This window comes from Hyla sarda, chromosome 8 (genome assembly GCF_029499605.1).
Source record: "Hyla sarda isolate aHylSar1 chromosome 8, aHylSar1.hap1, whole genome shotgun sequence".
Taxonomy (NCBI): domain Eukaryota; kingdom Metazoa; phylum Chordata; class Amphibia; order Anura; family Hylidae; genus Hyla; species Hyla sarda.
This window is the reverse complement of record NC_079196.1, coordinates 201,096,496-201,116,932: the sequence shown is the minus strand read 5'-3', so window position 1 is coordinate 201,116,932 and position 20,437 is coordinate 201,096,496. Positions and strand designations below refer to the sequence as shown.

General features: G+C 43.0%; 1 protein-coding gene across 9 annotated transcripts in view; it reads right to left on the bottom strand.

Moving 5' to 3' along the window:
- The window catches only part of TBC1D24 (TBC1 domain family member 24), a 57,166-nt gene that overhangs the window by 16,294 nt on the left and 20,435 nt on the right, over window positions 1-20,437 (bottom strand). For 3 of the 9 annotated variants that reach the window (XM_056536363.1, XM_056536360.1, XM_056536362.1), the window contains exons 2-3: window positions 11,977-13,015; window positions 10,020-10,037 (exon numbers count right to left, since the gene is read on the bottom strand). In XM_056536363.1, coding sequence (XP_056392338.1) covers window positions 10,020-10,037; window positions 11,977-12,941 — 983 coding nt within the window. In that variant the 5' untranslated portion in view covers window positions 12,942-13,015. Of the gene's footprint in view, window positions 1-10,019; window positions 10,038-11,976; window positions 13,016-14,625; window positions 14,745-20,398; window positions 20,418-20,437 lie in introns of those variants that run through there. The other 6 variants (XM_056536356.1, XM_056536355.1, XM_056536361.1 and 3 more) reach the window with 5 other exon arrangements.

Here is a 20,437-nt window from a genome sequence, read left to right as displayed (position 1 = left end):
TATATTATATATTAAATATTATAATATTTTTATCAGCCTGGCCATTCAATGCTCATCCAAAGCATGGATAGTACAATCATCAATCTCATTTATATACACCGTTGCATATGGTATGGCAGCTCTGCCCCATGATCAAGGCCATCATACATGCAACAAGTTAGTATAAACTTGAAGATAGATGACAGCTTCAAGTCCCTCACTATGGTCATGTATGGGATCAGCCATGTGACACGTAACAATAAGCCGGGATTGGGTGTCAAACGAACGTCTAGATTTCTCAGTCAACCTCTACGTCATTGGAGGTGAACAAAGGATTTGCCCTTGTGAATGGACGCATTCATAAAAATAGCATGAAAAATTTATTGCGTGACGTTGTCTGGGATACAGGTTCATCACTATAAACAGTGACCGTCAGAATTGTTCCTGCATGGGCTGGACTCAATGCAAGGAATGGCCGCCATACCTTTTGGGTATGAACATTTACAGTACTAGCTCCATGTGAAAGTTAAAGGGGTACTCTAGTGGAAAAAACATTTATTTTTTTAAATCAACTGGTGCCAGAAAGTTAAACAGATTTGTAAGTTACTTCTATATAAAAATCTTAATCCTTACAGTACTTATAAGCTGCTGCATGCTCCAGAGGAAGTCCTTTTCTTTTTGAATCTCTTTTCAGTCTGACAACAGTGCTCTCTGCTGACACCTCTGTCCATGTCAGGAACTGTCCAGAGCAGGAGAGGTTTGCTATGGTGATTCTCCTGCTCTAGACAGTTCCTGACATGTACAGCAGAGAGCACTGTGGTCAGACTAAAAATAAATTTAAAAAGAAAACAACTTCCTGTGGAGCATACAGCATCTGATAAGTACTGGAAGGATTAAGATTTTTAAATAGAAGTAGTTTACAAGTCTGTATCTTTCTGGCACCAGCTAATTTATATAATAAAAAAAATAAATAAAAAAAATTAGTTTTATACCAGAGTACCACTTTAAAAAAAAAAAAAAAAAAAAAAAAAAAAAAAAGGGGTGGTTATAATAAATTACTCCACGTATGGAATAGGATGCCATGTATGGACTAATTAGCATCCAGCTGCATAAAAGGGACAGGGGACGGAACTCCGAGAGAATGGGCCGCTGAGAAGGCTCGCCATATCAGTAAGGCACCTACTACATTCACTGCAGCTCACTTTTTTGCTCCTCACAACTTTTATTTTTCCACTGACAAAGTTGTATTAGGGCTTTTTTTTTGTGGGACAAGTTATTCTTTTCATTGGCACACTATCATATAATGTATTACAAAGCCAGAAAATAAATTTTATCTATCTATAGCTCTCTCTATATAAAACTCAACGTGTGTGTGTGTGTGTGTGTTTGTATGTATGTAGGTTCCACAAAAACTTTCAAACGGCTAAAGATATTAAGATGAAACTTGGCACACACGTTACTTATATGTCAACAAACATAGGATAGGTAATTTAACCCTTACTCACAACCATTTGCCAGGGGCGGGGCTTATGTTTAAAGTCCCATACAAGTCTATGGGAAATATATGTTACTGCATAACTACCAAACGGCTGGAGATATTTCGATAATACTTGGTCACATGCTACTTAAAATATAGGATAGTAAATTTAACCCTTAACTACCCCCATTTGTGAGGGTCGGGGTTTTCGGTTAAAGTTCCATGCAAATCAATGGGAAATGTATGTTCCCATATAATTTCCGTAGGGCTGGAGCGATTTCAATACCTGGTACACATATTATGGGTCGGGATAGGAGGACCGGGATAGGAGGACGGGGACAGGACAACAATATATGTGGACTGGATATGAAGTCAAAAGCTTCCTCCTTTGTTTATTTTCCTCCCCAACAAGGATTAGGAAGGAAAAACCGGGCAAAGCCGGGTACTCAGCTAGTATCTATATAAAACTCACAGTGTGTGTGTGTGTGTGTGTGTGTGTGTGTGTGTGTGTGTGTGTTCCAGCATCGCGTCCAAACGGCTAAAGATATTAACATGAAACTTGGCACACACGTTACTCATAAGTCAACAACATAGGATAGGCGATTTAACCCTTACTCACCCCCATTTGCCAGGGGCGGGGTTTTTGTTTAAAGTCCCATACAAGTCAATGGGAAATATATGTTACTGCTTAACTTCCAAACGGCTGGAGATATTTCAATACTTGGTCACATGTTACTTATATGTCAACTTAAAATATAGGATAGCTAATTTAACCCTTAACTACCCCCATTTGTGAGGGTCAGGGTTTTTGTTTAAAGTCCCATGCAAATCAATGGGAAATGTATGTTCTCACATAACTTCCGTACGGCTGGAGATATTTCAATACCTGGTACACATCTTACAGGTCGGGATAGGAGGATGGGAGGACGGGATATGACAGTATATGGGGATGGGATATGAAGTCAAAAGCTTCCTACTTTGTTGATTTTCCTCCCCAACAAGGAGGGGAGACAAATGCGCAAGACAAAAATTGAAGGTTCACAATACGGTAAATCTGACATGCTATCTTTATTCTATGGGTCAGTAAGATTCCAATTATGCAAAACTTGGGTAATGTTTGTTACGTTTCAAAAAGAATGTGAAGTGACCAAAAAACAAATTAAATTACTCTTACCGGAAATTGTTTTTTTGTTGAGCCCATGACGGCATTAATGGAGAGATCGCCCCCCTCATCCATGGAACAGGAAAAAGGAACAACTTGCATATAAGGATGACCTGAGCCGATATTCTTTTCATGTCTAATTTAGTTTTGAAACTCTGGCCACTAGGGACCTGTTTCAGTGATTTCGGACTCATGCCGGCCTGGATTTTGAGTCAGAAATCGCACACTCAGCTCAGCTCCCTGCCTGTCAGACAGGTGGGAGCGAGCGCTGTGCGCGTATCCCTGCAGGATAAGGCAGCTCTGTCCTCAGACATTCCTCCTATCTGTATGGCACATGTAAAACCAAACAGAGGAGGAGACACAGAAGCTGCCGTCCCTCTACTGTACTCAGCCTGTATGAGTGTTCCCGAGAGGGAGCACTGCATACAGGAAGAAGGGCGGAAGCGAGCCCTGGCCAGGCATCAGATGTAGCACCTGCTGGTCGTACACAGCACCATACTGAGCTACCGAAGATGGAATAAAAGATATTTATAGGGGCTATTGAATTTAAAAAAAAAAAAAAAGAAGGTCATGAATAGAGTTAGAGTCAGGGACAAATGGGGAGAGGGATTAGGGAAAGTGGAGTTGAGGATAGGTACTCTTTACCAAGTAGCACACTAACCAGAAACTTCTAAAGATAATGCCAAAAATATATATTTATTTTTTTATGTACACAAAGGGTGGGTATTAGTGGGTGCCGTCGTGGGCTCAACGAAAAATAATAACCGGTAAGAGTAATTTATGTTTTCCCTATCGCCCATAACGGCACCCATGGAGAGTAGAAAAGACTAGATCATTGGGGGAGTTTAATGTATGGTATTTGTATGCCATAAATAGCCTGCAGGTGCTGCTAGAGTAGGAATAGATGCCAGCAGCTGGTCTCTTGGGGTACCATCTCTAATCTTCTCCCCCAGCTGATCAATCCAGACCCCAAGAGATCTGGCTACTGATGTGGCAGCAATCACCTGTCTAAAAAGGAGCCAGCAGCTGCTTCCCAAGTTTTTTTTCAGGAACCTATCCGCCTTTCTATCCATAGGTTCCTTTAGTGAACCAGCATCCTCAAATGGAAGGGCTGCTTTTTTTTTTTTTTTTTTTTTTTTTTTAGCCATCTTAGCTACAGGATCAATTTTAGGGGATCTGTACCAATTAGCACAATCCTCATCTTGAAAATGATATCTTCTCTTGATAGCACCTGGCACAACCACAAATTTTTTATCTGGTTTCTGCCACTCATACTTTATGATAGAAGATAAGGATTCATGAACTAGAAAAGGAATTCTCTTTGGTGTAAGACTAATACGGTCCTGTACAGACATATCCTCGACCTTGTCCTCCAGCTTCATTGTTGCTTTAACCACTTGGACCAATCCATCCACATTCTCGGTTGGAAACAGAGCTCCACTATGACATTCATCCAACACCTCAGAATCCTCCGCCAATTCTCCTTTTTCCATCTCAAAACATTGTCTTATCTAAAGTAACAAGCAAGGATGGGTGATTGGAAGCAACTTTACTACTAGCACCCGGCTGTTGAGATGACCAAGCTGACATACATGCTCCAATCTCTTCTCAAACTATGTCTTGCATGCTTTTAGTAAAGGCTGGAGACACATCCTCAACAATCTTAACACAGGATACACAATGGGAGCCCATATATGCAGAATCCAGCTTCCTCCTACATAACACACATTCTTTGCTTTTACATTTTATCTTTTTAGGGACTTCCTTAACCTAAAATTTTAAATGAAAAACCACCATCTGAAAAATAGAATGAGCCATGTGGGACAGATTCCCCTTTACCCCACCATAAGGTACCGTCTCAGCTACCGCAGCGGGTTCCATGTTATCAGCACGGGATGCAGTCTCCATGGGTCCTAAGACTGGAGCAAACCTTCTCCCAAGGCCTGGAGAGGTTCTAGGACTGGCTGGGCACCTCTCAGATTTAAAGGGGTATTCCAGGATTTTTTTTTATTTGACTATGCTACAGGGGCTGTAAAGTTAGTGTAGTTCATAATATAGTGTCTGTACCTGTGTGTGACGGTTCTCAATTCTTCTGTGATTTTCACCCCAATATTTATTTTTACCAGCATACAAAGTTAGAGTTGCCTCAGATTGTTCCCAGCTTGCAATGTGGCAGAGACCTGACCTCACTAGTCAGCTGATGACAGGGAGCCTGTCTGCTTCAATGGGTGGAGGGATCGCTTGGTGGAAGAGAGAGATCAATCTGCAACTAATACAACAGCTGAAGGCCCCTGATTGAAAACCACAGGTCATTTGTTTCAATGGGTGGGGTGGCTGATGTGTGGGAGAGAGGAAAATGGAATTGTAGGATTTGTAGTCAAAAAAAGAAATGTCAAACAGGAAATACAAGTTCACAAAAAGCTAGCCACAGTGTTATGGTAATCTCATGACATAGCCTAGCACCAAGACAAGCGCAGATCCTTCCTAAGCATGTCCATTACTGCCTGCCAGGTACATACTAAAATCCCCTTATGGTGGATAACCCCTTTAAATCTCCTGCCAGATTTCCGCCAGAAGTCACAAGACCTCCCCTCTCCTAGGTACTTCCTGTAGGCCGCAGCGCCCCCATCCCCTTCCGACATGTGATGACATCACACCGCATGCACGCGTGCGCCCCCATGAGCTCCGCCCCTCCCCGGCCGCCCGTAGTATAATCCGGAAGATGCTGGAGCCCACACTGGAAGCAAGGCCGCCGAAAGGAGCGAGAGGGACCGGGAGATGTGCGCTGTGCACAGGCAGGGAGAGGCTGCACTAGACTCCTACAGCGGCCTCTCGAAAGAGGACTTCTGCCGCATGAAGTACCCTGTAAGGCCGGCAATGACCAGGGCCCCCAAAGTCCTTCTCCTTATATGCAGATAGAACACTGAGACTCGTCCCGTTCCTCCGCAAGACAGGGAACAGAACTGGGGAATAGCAGCTCAGGTCATCCTTATATGCAAGTTGTTCCTGTTAGCTGTCCTGCGGATGAGGGGGCGGTCTCTTCAAGGATGCAGTCGTGGGCAGTAGGGAAATCAGCAATACTGGCATTTGGAATTTTTCTTGCGTTTAAGCCTTTTATTGTGCAACATATGGAACATCATAATTTAATAGATCGGACAATTACGCACGCATATATATTCCCCCCCCCCCCCCAACAGTGTGTTATTTGAAAAATTGGAAAAGGGGGGGTGTTTTGAACTTAAATCTACAGGAAAGCCAAAATACAATTTGTGTGGCAAAATTAACCCCATATGCAATTATGCAAAATTTAGGGGGGTTTGCTTCTACGCAGTGCCCTTTATAGTTAAAATGTTATATTTATTCTGTAGGTCAAAGCAATTACAACAATACCCCATTAATATAGGTTTTATTTAACAATTAAAAAATAAAATAAAATTTTTAAACTTTCGTTTTTCCTCCTCACCTTCTAAAAAGCCATTTTATAACTTTGCACTGCATCTTTATTCTGTAGGTCCATACGATTAAAAGGAAAACTGTCAGCTCTCTCCCCCCGAACTAACCAGCAGTACTGGCTGGTAGTGCGGGGGATGCTGATCAGTTTGATCCTTAACGTGCCCAGATCCGCTGCACCGTTCAGCCGTAATATTCTATTTTCGGTATATGCAAATGAGGTACTAACTTGCACCGGCCGGGCTAACTGGCACTCTGACATCAGCGTTTCTGGCCGCAGCGCCGTCCAGCTCATCAATATTCCTCCCCTCTCTCCATTACAGAACGGAGAGAAGAGGGAAGAGGAATATTGAGGAGCTGGACGGCGTTGCGGCCCGTCACAGACGTCAGAGTGCCAGTTAGCACCTCATTTGAATATAACAAAAATAGAAGATTAGGGCACGGTAAGGATCGAACTGATCAGCGTACCCCAACTACCAGCCAGTACCGCTGGTTAGTGCGGGGGGAGAAAGCTGACAGTTTTTCTTTAAAAAGGATACCCAACTTATATAGGTTTGATTTTGTTTTACTTAAAAATTATTATAACTTTCTGTATGAAAATTAGCATGTTTAGAAATGTTCTCTTCTGACTCCTATAACTTTATTTTTCCGTATACGGGGCTGTATGAGGGCTCATTTTTGGCACAGTGGTCGGTAATTTTTATCTGCACCATTTTTGTTTTGATGGTTCTTTTTGATCGCTTTTTATACATTTTTTAAGGGTATACAAAAGGGAATAGGGAAGGAGTTAACTCACATTTACATTACTTGATTTGAAAAATGGGAAAAGGGGGAGGGGGTGTTTTTTTTTTAACTATATTTTTGAGCACACTTCATACACCAAAACCACATACATACAAACGTGAAAAGGTAAAATGCCCTACATCCCTGGACTAGTCATCTCCTTCATAGATCTGATCACTTCCTGGTTTCCTCTCTGAACTGTGACCCTGCTGTTGCCAGGCAACAGGGTACACACACTTCCCCATTATCTCTACTGTGGATACAAGCAAGGGGGATTGTGGGAGAGATTAATCAAAACTTGTGTAGCGCAAAAGTGGGGCCCTTGCCCATAGCAACCAATCAGATCGCTTCTTTCATTTTTAACCCCTTAGGGACTGAGCCCATTTTCACCTTAAGGACTCGACACTTTCTTGCACATCTGTCCACTGTCCCTTTATGCATTAATAACTCTAAGATGCTTTTACCTTTTATTATGAGTCTGAAACCGGTTTTTCGTGACATATTCTACTTTAACATAGTGGTAAATTTTCATTGTTACTTGCATCCTTTCTTAGTGAAGAATCCCAAAATATCCTGAAAATGTACTTTTTACACTTTCTGTTTGTAAGGAAAATGGACATTCCAAATAAATTATAAATTCTCAAATACAATGAGGGACATTTATCAATGTTTGCTTATGTATTCTTTTTTTTTCTTATGTGCGACTTATTTATCAACTGCTTTCAGCCTGTTGATAATTTTCTTTCACGTAAGCAATTTTTCCTTTTTTTACTTTGGTAGTAGCTTTTTCTGCTCCATGTCTGAGCTGGAGTAAATTGTCAATTTTTAACCCTGTTGTGACTTTTTTTTTTGTGCAGTTGCGACTGTCGCAGTTAATAAATACCTGACTACCCGTAGTCCATTTTAAAATTCTTACTACGTAGTTAATTTTTGGAAAACTTGGTTCTCTCGCTTTCCAGTCAAAATGTCGCACGAAAAATCGCGTAGTCGCGGTTGCGACAATTATAGTAAAGAAAACCTGACTAAACCTGTTGATAAATGTCCATAAATATGTCTACTTTATATTTGCATCATAAAGTTGACATGTTTTTACTTTTTGAGGACTTCAAAGCTCAGCAGCAATTTTCACGAAATATTCAAAATCTGAATTTTTCAGGGACCAGTTAAGTTTGAAGTGGATTTTTTTTTTTTTTTTTGGGGGGGGGGGTCCTTTCTGTGAGAAATACCCCATAAATTACACCATTATAGAAACTGCACCCCTCAAAGTATCCAAAATGACATTTAGAAAGTTTGTTAACTCTTTAGGCGTTTCACAGGAATAGCAGCAAAGCGATTGTAAAAAATGAAAATTTAGAATTTTCTCACTCGCATGCTCTGGTAGAGCCCTTTTTCGAATTTTTACAAGGGGTAAAAAGGAGAGAATTCCCCCCAAAATTTGTAAGCCAATTTCTCTCCAGTAAGGAAATACCTCATATGTGGCTGTAAAGTGTTCTTCGGCGCAGTAGAGGGCTCAGAAGGGAAGGAGAGACAATGATTTTGGAGAGTGAATTTTGCTGAAATGGTTTTTGGGGGGCATGTCATATTTAGGAAGCCCCTATGGTGCCAGAGCAGCAGAGCAGTGTTTGATGACTTTTAGTTAGTTAAAGTTGGATGTGTAAATTGAATTTTTTCTCTTCACTAAAATGCTGTTTTTTCCCCCCAAAAAATTGAAAATTTTTACAAGGGGAAATAGGAGAAAATGCACCCCAAAATTTGTAACACCATTTCTCCCGAGTATGGAAATACCCCATATGTGGATGTAAAGGGCTCTGCGGGCTAACTACAATGCTCAGAAGAGAAGGAGCGCCATTGAGCTTTTGGAGAGAGAATTTGGTTGGAATGGAAGGGGGACCATGTGCGTTTACAAAGCCCCCCGTGGTGCCAGAACAGTGGAACCCCCCCCCACATGTGACCCCATTTTGGAAACTACACCCCTCACAGAATTTTATAAGAGGTGCAGTGAGCATTTACACCCCACTGGCATTTGACAGATCTTTGGAACAGTACCCTGTGCAAATTAAAAATGACATTTTTCACTTTCATGGACCACTGTTCCAAAAATCTGTCAGACACCTGTGGGGCATAAATGCTCACTGTGCCCCTTATTACATAATATGAGGGGTGTAGTCTCCAAAATGGGGTCTCGTGTGTGTGTGTGGGGGGGGGGGGGGGGGGGGGAAAGGAGTCCATTGTTCTGGTACCATGGGGGCTCTGTAAACACACATGGCCTTCAATTCCGGACAAATTTTCTCTCCAATAGCCCAATGGCGCTCCTTCTCTTCTGAGCATTGCAGCGAGTCTGCAGAGCACTTTACATGGGTATGGGGTTACAAATTTTTATTTTTTTTATTTTTTTGGGGGGGGTCCCCTTCCCTTGTGAAAAGGATAAATTTAGGGTAACCCCAGCATTTTAGTGGAAAAAAAAAAAAATGGTGTAGGGGTATATGCATATTCAGTGTTTTACTTTTTATTTTGTCTAGTGTAGTGTTTTTAGGGTACATTCACATGGGCGGGGGGGATTTACAGCGAGTTTCCCGCTCAGAGTTTGAACTGCAGCAGAAAATTTGCTGCATCTCAAACTTGCAGCGAGAAACTCACTATATACCCCTGCAAGCCTCCAACTGTTGCAAAACTACAATTCCCAGCATGTACGGTGTAACGTGTTACTAGTTAGGGGCGTGTCCCTACACAATCTGGCACTTTTTACTTTGATTGGGCAGTCTTCGGTTGTGTAGGAACAACCCCTCCCCTACACAAGTTGTAGCACCCAGTTAGAATGGCACAACACAGCTGTTGTAGTTGTAATACCACACACCACCTAAGGACAGTTGTAGTGCTGTTTTTGGAAGAAAATTTCTTTGTTTTCTATTGCAGAATAACCCCTTTAACATATAAAAAAAAAAAAAAAAAGGACATACCCCACATATCTAAAACTTGCATATCCTGTGTTGCAATGAAGAAAAAGGTCTGCAAAAATAAGCAGCGAACAAATTAGTGTCAAAAGTTTTATTGCAGTCCGCGGCTTGGGGAAGTTAGACAGGCAGTACAGCAGTCACTGAGTGTTACGGGGGAGTAAGCAATAGTCAGCTCCAGGGTAAGGAAAGGAAGGGAGACAGCAAGGTCACTTACCGGCCAGAAGACTTTACTCTGGAAAAAGGACAGCAGAAGAGGAGAGGAAGAAGAAAGAAAACAGAGGAGGGAGAGAAAGAAAAAACAAAAACAAACCATCAGTGAAACATTTCACATTAAACCACTGAGCAAACGTTCCGAGCCCATTGGAATGTCACCTTGGAAAGAAAATAGTGGGAGATTTATCAAGGGATTTAAGCATTTTCTTTGCTTACAAAAGTAGCACAAAAAGTCGCACGTGCGCCTAAGCAATTTTTTGTATGACTTTTGTGGGTAAGCAAAAAATACCAATCAGCCCTACCTAAGCAATTTTCAGTTTTTGCTTTACAGTGGTCCAGGATTTATCATTGCGAAAGTCGAAGTAAGCAAATAAAAGTCGCAAACCCTCTTCAAAAAGCTGCAAGTGTAAGCAAAGTTAGACCAGGCTTACAAACTTGCCTATGACAGCATTTTCCAAAAAAGTCGCACAAAAAGTTGCACATGAGACTTTTTGTGCAACTTTTTTTTTCACTTTCATTGGCACAGTGGGACAAGCGGGTAGGAGATTTACAGGACAAGCTCCTTACCGTAAGGACATGCTGGGAATTGTAGTTGTGCGGCACGGGGGTGGGGGTAAAGAGTGTGTTAGATGGGCGAGCAGACGACAAGCTTGACACCCGCTCGCACAACTACAACTCGCAGCATGTCCTTACTGTAAGGGCATGCTGGGAGTTTTAGTAATGCTTGCACATCTCTCCCCCCCCCCCAGCCCTGCTGCGGTAGATATGTGCTGGTGGGTTACAATAAATGTACTAACACATTTTCCTTGTTCCCCCCCCCCCTTCTCATTTCAGATCCGTGTATCCTGTGGACTAAGACGATGACCTGTGTTTTTTTGTTTAATGCTAATAAAATGGTTAACTAGGGCTTGTGAGGGAGTGTTTTTTTGGAATAAACGTTTTTTGAACTTTTTTTTATTATTTACTTTACAGGCTTAGTAGTGGAAGCTGTCTTATAGACAGAATCCATTACTAAGCCATGGCTTAGCATTAGCACTAAAAACAGCTTGCGCTAACCCCCGATTATTACCCCTGTACCCACCACCACAGGGATGCCAGAAGAGCCACTACCAACAGTCAAATATGGTGCTCCTGGGCCTAGGCGATAACAGGCTGGTGTTATTTAGGCTGGGGAGGGCCAGTAACAATGGTGCTCGCCCACCCTGGTAATGCCAGGCTGTTGCTTCTTGGCTGGCATTTGGCTGAGAATAAAAATATGGGAAACCCTATGCGTCTATTTTTTCATAAATAATAAAAGAAAAACGCATTGGGTTCCCTGTATTTTTTATTCTCAGACAGATACAAACAGCAACAGCCTAACGTTAACATTGTTACTGGACCTCCCCAGCCTAAATAACGCCAGCCTGTTACTGCCTAGGCCCAGGAGCCCCATTTTTGAAGCTCCGGGCCTGTTGGTACCGGCTCTTCCGACACCCCAGTGGCGGTGGGTACCAGGGTGATAATCAGGGGTTAGTGCTAGCAGTTTTTTGGGGCTAACACTAAGCCCCGGCTTAGTAATGGAATCAGTATATAAAAACACATTTAAAAAACTTTTATTTCAAAAAACACTCCCCCACAAGCCCTTGTTACAAAATGTTGTTAATGTTAGATGCATTGAATCAATATCATAATAAAATAATAATTATATTTATAATATTTGATTAATATTAATATTTCATGAATTATATATTGCTCTAATGCCTGGGAGTTGTAGTTAGCTGAGAAACACTGGTTTAGACACATTGGAGCAATATTATAATACATTATTTTTTTTTTTTTTTTTTATAATATTATATTGCAACAAACCCCACTGCCACCATGTACTGCCGCTAACAAGGTGTTCAAGGACCATTACAGAATGCAACTGCAGTGCATATTCCACTACACATAGAATACCATACCTTACTCTGACCACTTACCTTTTCTGTTTTACAGTGATCCCTTTCTGCTGCAGAGCTTTTTCATTTGCCATATGAAGCAGCTGAATTTCTTTACGGGAGAAGAGGCGAATTGCAAAGGCCTTCTCCAGCAACTTCTCAGGGGACACAGACTTTCCGACGTCCCTCACAAACGCTTGGATGTCTCCTTTTACGTTGTTCGTCTCCATTGGTTGGCCACCTCTTACTTTGTGGAAGAACTTGAGAATAGCTAGGGCTACCCTGTATAACACTTTATAACCTTCCACCAGAAACACGTCAAACAAACGTGCAACATAGGTAAAGGGCATGTCTCCGAAAAGCCACCTCTGCCAGTCAGAATAAACCTCTAGGACATCTGCAGATACGGCTACCATGAGCTTGTGGGGTCCCTGGCAGTATTTGCCTGCAAGATCCCCAAAGGTCATGCAAGAAGATTCGAAAGCCAAGAAAGTCTGGTCAACAAGCCGTTTGTTGGGGTCATTGCAAGCCAGTATTCTGGAAACGCTTTCAAAGCATTCTGCTTCATCCTGGCTATAGTGGAGGAGAAGGGCAACAATAGATGGAAGGACAGGGCAGAAGGAGATGTCGGGGAACTGGTTTGAGATGCACAAGAGTATTTTTCTAACAGCTCCTACGCCTTCGGAGTTTAGACAGTAGCTGGGAACCTGTCGGTCATCCACAAACTCAGGCAGAGGCAGGGTGCTGGCATTTCGCTTGCCAACTATTTTGCCCACAATGTCACGATACACACTGGCATCGGGTGTTACCGTGCGGCACGGGATCTCCTTTATCAGTTTTTGATATACCTTGGCCCTTAATGAATGGCTTTTTGCCCAGTACCCCTGACGTGATAGTTGTTTTAGCTCTTGGAAATCTGTACAGTTTAATACTTTAGGGCTCTGTTCCTGTCCTCCAGTATCCATCTTATCCCAGTCCACAAAACGGCCAAATTCAGTATCGTCCATGGCTGCTGTTTGGAAAAAAAAAAAAAGGAACCAATAGGTGGTATCTTTCAGGAATTCTCAGTTCATAGTGTGGGCTGGGGGAAAAAAAAAAAAAGGCAGAAATAATGTAAATAGACAAACATTTTCCAGCCCTTTATACAAAAAAAATGCGAAAATAAACAACCATCTCTTCACATTTGTCCTATGGACTAGAATACAGAATGTAGCTCAGTAGGACACTCAGCTTTTTAAAAGGGAAACTGACAGATGGATCAATCCAGATGGTTAGTGTGGGTGATCCTGATTAAAACTATGTATTCCTTACCCCAATCTGTTAAAGCGCAACTGTCATGGAAATTATACCCCCCAGACTAATAACATGATAGTATAGATGATGATACGTGTAATGCAGCTGTACTTTTGGCTGCTGTTTATTTTCCTGCTGATAAAGACTGATATTTTATCGTGCGGTCAGCAACAGTCGGATAGGCGTGGCCGGGGATCGTAATGCCCCACCTCCGCCACGCCTATCCCCTGTAAGTGAGCGCTGGACCACTGTGTGATTGACACACAGGTCCCCACCCCCCGATGTCCATGATGTGCGGGCCGGCGTGACTCCACTGAGCCTATACATATAATGTGCACCTTTATGCTATATGAAATACAGCGCCCGTACTCCTCTTCTTTCTTCTCATGGTGCCAGAGACGCGCTGCTTCTGCTTTCACTACAGGCACAGAGCTCGCTCCCGTTGTCTGCCACTCAGTGCGGCTGCGCAGTGCTAGAGGCAGGGAGCGAGCTCTCTGCCTATAGTGAAAGCAGAAGCAGCGCATCTACGGCACCATGAGAAGAAAGAAGAGGAGTACGGGCACTGTATTTCATATAGCATAAAGGTGCACATTATATGTATAGGCTCAGTGGAGTCACGCCGGCCCGCACATCATGGACATCGGGGGGGGGGGGGGGGCGACCAGTGTGTCAATCACACAGTGGTCCCAGCGCTCACTTACAGAGGATAGGCATGGCAGAGGCGGGGCATTACGATCCCCGGCCACGCCTATCCGACTGTTGCTGACCGCACGATAAAACTATTTTCCTGCTGATAAAGAGTGATCAACAGCAGCCAAAAGTACAGCTGCATTACACATATCATCATCTATACTATCATGTTATTAGTCTGGGGGGTATAATTTCCATGACAGTTGCGCTTTAAGCAGTTCCTGAGATCTAGTACAATCTTGCAATATGCAAATGAACTCTTTGCTGCACTGGAGACGGGTCTAAGGACTATCTGCCCCTCTGATGCCATCCCCTCGGTCCCGTTCGCACCACCCTGCTCGTTAATGGTCATCTCCTAAGCGGAGTGAACAGGACTCAGGGGAAGTAGTCAGAAGTGCAGATAGTCTTAAGCTCTGCCTCCAGTGCAGTTAAGAATTAATTTGCATTTGGCTATATCTCAGGAACAGCTGAACAGATTGGGGTGAGGAATATATCGTTTTACTCCGGGTCATCCACACTAACCACATGTATATTCAGGATAGTGATACTGTCAGTTTCCCTTTAAAGCGTACCTGTCAGATTCCACACACACAAAAAAAAAAAAAAAACCTGTTATATGTTACTCAGTACCTCATTCTGATCATGTACATGTAATTATTATGTCTATATCCCAAATATTTCACTAAATCATATATTAAAGCTGCTTACTGTATTTCATTTTGTCTTGTGGAGGGGGCGTGTCAGCTTTCTACTGTACTCTGCTGACTCACTGTTCTGGGATGAGCCTGGCAGGCCTGCTCTGTAACCCTTTCCTCTCTGGTTTCATGCTGTACATACAGACACACACAATGGTTATTGGAGATTGCCTGTACTCTACCACCAAACACAATATGGTGAGTGTATAACTTACATCTTCCTATGGGATTCATGTGCATCATCCTTTGGCAGTCCTGTAATGCTGGGACTAGTAGTTTTGGAATAGTTGGAGGTACAGGGTTGGATAACTCTAACAACTGTGTTGCCTTCAGCTGTGTGCCTACAGCTTTTGCAAAACTACAACTCCCAGCATGCTCAGACATCCTTTGACTGTCCAGGCATGTTTGGAGTTGTAGGTTTGCAACAGCTGGAGGCACATGTTTGTTAACACTCTGTTACAGCAGCGTTGCTGCAAGCTGTGCTCCTCCTTTAGCCTTGTCCATGACCCTTTGTGGGATTTTCAAAGGCTGTTTTCTTTAATAAAGTGTGATTTTTTTTTTTTAAAGAAGTATACTAGAAATACTATTGTTTTGCCAAGATGTACAACATATAAAAAGTTTTTATATCCGACCATGCGCATTTAAAGTCGTTAGCTGTCTGGCCATGCTGGGAGGTGTTTTGCAACAGCTGGAGACACCCTGGTTTGGAAACACTGATCAAGTGTAGTAGGAAAATGGCCCTAAAGTGTACAAGGTGGAGATTGACATTAAAATTTTAGGAAAATATGTCGGACCTCAGAACAGAAGTATTCTGATAAAAGGTTTCTATAAAAGCATACAAGTCTTTATATAGGGATTGTCAGGAAACCAAGCAAACCAAGTGAATCTGCATGAGTGAGGAGAACATCAGAGCTGACCCAGATAATATGATACCCTTTAAAATATTAAAAGGGATGTCCAAACTACATGCAATGCCAAAAGAGCAGGCAGAGCAAGTAGTATGGTCCTGCACATCCATCAATAGAAGAAGGGTGTCTGTGGAAGGATTAATGTCTGAAATAAACTAGAATACTACACAGGTCCGTGAAAATGTGTGGAATCATAACCAGTTCCTAGCCCATATAGGCTTCTTTCACACTACAAAATAATCTGTTTTTAAACATCCGTATGAAGTTCCGTCTGAAAACTAGGGATCGACCGATATCGTTTTTTTTTTTTTTAGGGCAGATACAGATATGCGATAATCGGTGGACGTTAGGGCCGATAGCCGATAACTTATACTGATATTCCGGTATAAGTTATCGGCTATTTACCCCCCCACGACACCGCTGCAGATCATTGATTTAAGGCGGGTACTTTAAATCAATGAACTGCAGTGGCTTTTGCGGTGCCATAGACCGCCGCCACCGCCACCACCCGCTTCTCTCCCCCTGCCTGTCCAGGGGTCCTGAGTCCTATCACCGCCACACCGCTCCCCCTCCACCGCCGCACAGCTCCGCGCCCCCTACCGCGCCGCACCGGCCCCATTGCCTCCCCCCATCCCCGGTTTTATAATTACCTGTTCCCGGGGTCCACTCTCCATCTGGCTCCAGTGGCGTCCTCCTGACCTTTCACTGTGCGCACTGACGGTGATGTCACGTCACTGCGCACAGCGTAATGCAGGACGCAGCAGGAGCCAGAAGTAGCGTGGACCCCGGGCCCCGGGAACAGGTAATTATAAAACCGGGGATGGGGGAGGCAATCGGGGCGGTGCGGTGGGGGGAGGGGAGGGGGGGGGGCGACGCGGTGCGGCGGGTGGGGCTTTCGCGGTGCGGGGCATTATCAGCTTATCGGCAAGGTAATTGGCCAAAATCGTGATTATCGGCCAAACCGATAATCGGTCGATCCCTACTGAAAACGGCAGTAACAAAATCCTATACGTCCGTTAGAAAATCCCATTATAGTCTAAGGGATTTTCTAATATCCGTTTTAATCCGTTATAGTTTGTTATTGATAACGGATGTTATTTTGTGACGGAAGATAGTAACGGGAGAAAAAGTTCATGACCTATTTCTTCCGTCACAAAATAACGACCGTTATCAATAACAAACTATAACTGATTAAAACGGATATTAGAAAATCCCTTAGACTATAATGGGATTTTCTAACGGACGTATAGGATTTTGTTACTGCCGTTTTCAGACGGAACTTCATACGGATGTTTAAAAACAGAATTTTGTAGTGTGAAAGAAGCCTAACTCCCATCTTGATATAAAGTAAACGCCATAGAGTTAGCCAGCCGATGGACACAAACTATAATGCAATGTTTTGGTCCGCCCGGTACCTTTTTCAAGCCAATCTCTGTTTATGTGTGGTAGGAGGGAAAATTCGGCACCACTAGAAAACTGGTGTAAAAAAAAAAAAAAAATAATTAAAAGCTGCAATTTTTTTGCACAAAACAGTAAAAAATTTAATAAAACAGAACAATTGCAAATGTTTTGATCTCTTTGCCAGAGTGTAGGGAGTAGCTACAAATGAGCCTCTTATTTTGGAGGACCTGTCCTATTCAGCATAAGGGTACAGTCACACGGACGGGTTACTTCCCCGCGGTGGAATTTCTGCAGAAAATTACATTAACCTCAATGGGGTCTACACAGGTAACCCGCCTGTGAAAATGTACCATTACATGTGATGAACACTTACAGAGATTACAGCTAATACTGTAGTTCGTAATTCTAGCAGAAGGATACTTTATTGGAAGGGTCGCTTGACAATAAAACGGATCATTAATAGGGAGCAAGGTAGGTAGGAAAAAAAAGACCATTGGTTCCAGGCGCTGCGGGCTCAAACATCAGAGTCAAGGAATTTCTTGAAAAAGATCCACTTGTGGATCAATTTTATTGTATTAAAAAAATATTATAACACATTACAGCAAGGATGACGCGTTTCGAGGGTAGCCCCCTCTTGCTAATCTGAGGAAGAGGGGGATACCCTTGAAACGTGTCATCCTTGCTGTAATGTGTTTTATTATTTTTTAATACATTAAGTGATCCACAAGTGGATCTTTTACAAGAAATTCAGTGACTGATGTTTGAGCTTGCAGCGTCTGGAACCAATGTTCTATTTTCCTACCTACCTTGCAAGCTACTACAGGACAGCTTCCGCTGACCCCTGAAGACCCTCCGGCTGAGCAGCAGGCGACATCAGTATACCTCTACCTTGAGGTGATATACGCTAAACTTTCTGCCATAAGGTGAGCGGCCACCTTTAAGGGGCTGAAATCCATGGGATGGATGTTACTATGGGGGAGATTTATCAAAACCTGTGCAGAGGAAAATTTGCCCAGTTGCCCATAGCAACCAATCAGATCGCTTCTTTCATTTTTAACAAGGCCTCTGCACAGGTTTTGATAAATCTCCCCCCACGTTTATTATATCGCAATTGTACATCAAAATCACAATATTTACCTCCATAATTGCAATTTGACATCTTTCCCCAAATCGTGCATCCTATTGCAAACCATCCTTTTTTTGGACAAAACTAAATATATGAATTAATTAAAACTAAATATGCTTTTTATTTCTCACGCTGTTACGAAAATAATGGCCCTGGCAGTTTCTAAGGGAAGAATCTCTCTGCACATTAGAAAATGGAGCTTTTACAGCAGCACATGGAGGTTGTACACGGCCATTTCATGTTTTTCTGATGACGCAGCTTTTTTTCGGGAACCTAACCAAGTGGTGCACCTTTCCACTGACAGATCTACTTCCATTTATTACTGGTGGGGAATGAGAGAAAGTAAAGAAAAAAAATTATTTTTAAGTGCCGACTACTGGCTCCCTGTTATTTTATAAGATTAGTCACTGCCATTTACGTCTTTTCCCATGAATTAATGAATTTCTGCAGGATGACATATTCCATAAAGCCTTGTTTTTGGCTACAGGAAGATGTTGAGGTTTATAGTAAAGCTGTCAGAGACACAGGATACCAGATTCTACTAAAACGGATGGCTGAATTACCTAAGAAAACAGAAAAATATGACGGCGTGAGCACGAGGCCACGAATTACATCATCCTGGATCGGAAGTGACCAAAACACATTTTCCGAAGGGCATGCCTGAAGAATGGCAGGATCACCTAACACACTGATAAGGTTCTGTTCCTTAAAGGTTCTTGCCACAAGGACAGGTGACAAACAGTACCCCCCCCCCCCCAAACTTTAATAGAGGAGCATGAACAGTTGTAATCTGCATGCATTGTTCTAAGAGTCCATGGGCATCTCACAATGTTCGCCACATTAGTGTTTTCCAAACAGTGTGCCTCCTGCTGTTGCAAAACTACAACTCCCAACATGTCCGGACAGCCAACGGCTGTCCGGGCTTGCTGGGAATTGTAATTTTGCAACAACTGGAGGCACCCTGTTTGGAAACACTGCATTACATACTAAAGCTGTAAACAAGAATATCAGGCAGTTGAAATCCAACATGTCTGATCCTTCTCTCCCCCAACATCTGTAATCACGGGGAGAGTTGGGAGGCCACCTTACACATTAGATGGCCACTTTGCATACAGGGGCTTTAAAGTGGCCAAAAGGATAGGGGATAAGATGTCTGATCACGGGGGTCTGGCCGCTGGGGTCTCGCATGATCTCCGTGCAGACACACGGTTCTGAACATTATGTTTACAACGCTGGCTTCGAGCAACCGTTTTAAAACACCGGGTACACAGGGGGTCCCAGCGGCCAAATCCCCACGATCAGACATCTTATCCCCTATCCTTTGAATAGGGGGATAAGAAGTATAGCAACAAAGTGCCCCTTTAAGGGCATGCATTTCCTTCTACATGTGCTTCCGGATCCTTAGAGACTACTGTTTAGGTCCAAGGCATCATTGGAAATGGCTCTAAAATAAAAGGATGCTGTCTAGCAAAGTTACATGAAAGCTCTGCTTACGCAGAAACATCTATTGTGTATTTTGTACCGGCTGCAGATATCTTAAGGCCATGTTCACACGACGGAGTTTGCGGAATGTCCACCTGGAAACTTTCCAGCGGGTGCTAGAACCACTCGGAAATGCGCCGTCTCCATAGACAGCAAGGCGATTCCAAGCATATTCTTTCTGTGGAGGCTGGAATAGGAAATTTACCATGTGCACTGTGTGGCAGAATCCTATTGAACGCAACGGGACTCTGCAACGGAACTTCCAAGCTGGATTTTGCCGCCGGATTCCGCCGTGTAAACATAGCCCAAGCAAGACCATTAGATTAGTGCCTAGGTTTACGCTCCTTAAAATGGGGTGACCTGCCAGTAACCGCTTCATGCCAATTACATTTTATAAAGTGACCTAGACTTATTTTCCTTCCTGCAAAGCATATCAAATCCATGCCGGAAACAATCTGCACCATATGTACTACCATGCCTGAGACGCCCACTGCACAGGAGACACAGTTCATGCAAGAAACCTTGTGCATGTAGCCCAATACTACTTCTTAAAGAACATGTAAGGCTATGTTCACACCAGCAAAGTTCCTTTCTATTGTTTTGCTCCATTACAAGTGTATGACGTTACAGACTCCAACAGTGCTTGACGGACCCCGACATCTATACTTGGGTCTGGTGGGTTTCTGTCATGGTCTGTCGTTTCATGCTCTACTATTTTGTCTGACCTTTTTTGACAAGAATCTAAGACAAAGGTTCCTAACAGAATATCCAACACACACAATGTATGAGAAAAATAGATAATTCTGTCTGAGAAATGGAAGTGCAAAAGATTAGGTAAAGAGATGTGCTGCAGCAACTATAGCTCCTACCCATCTGTGCATCGGAGGAGGGGGCTCCGAGCCACAATG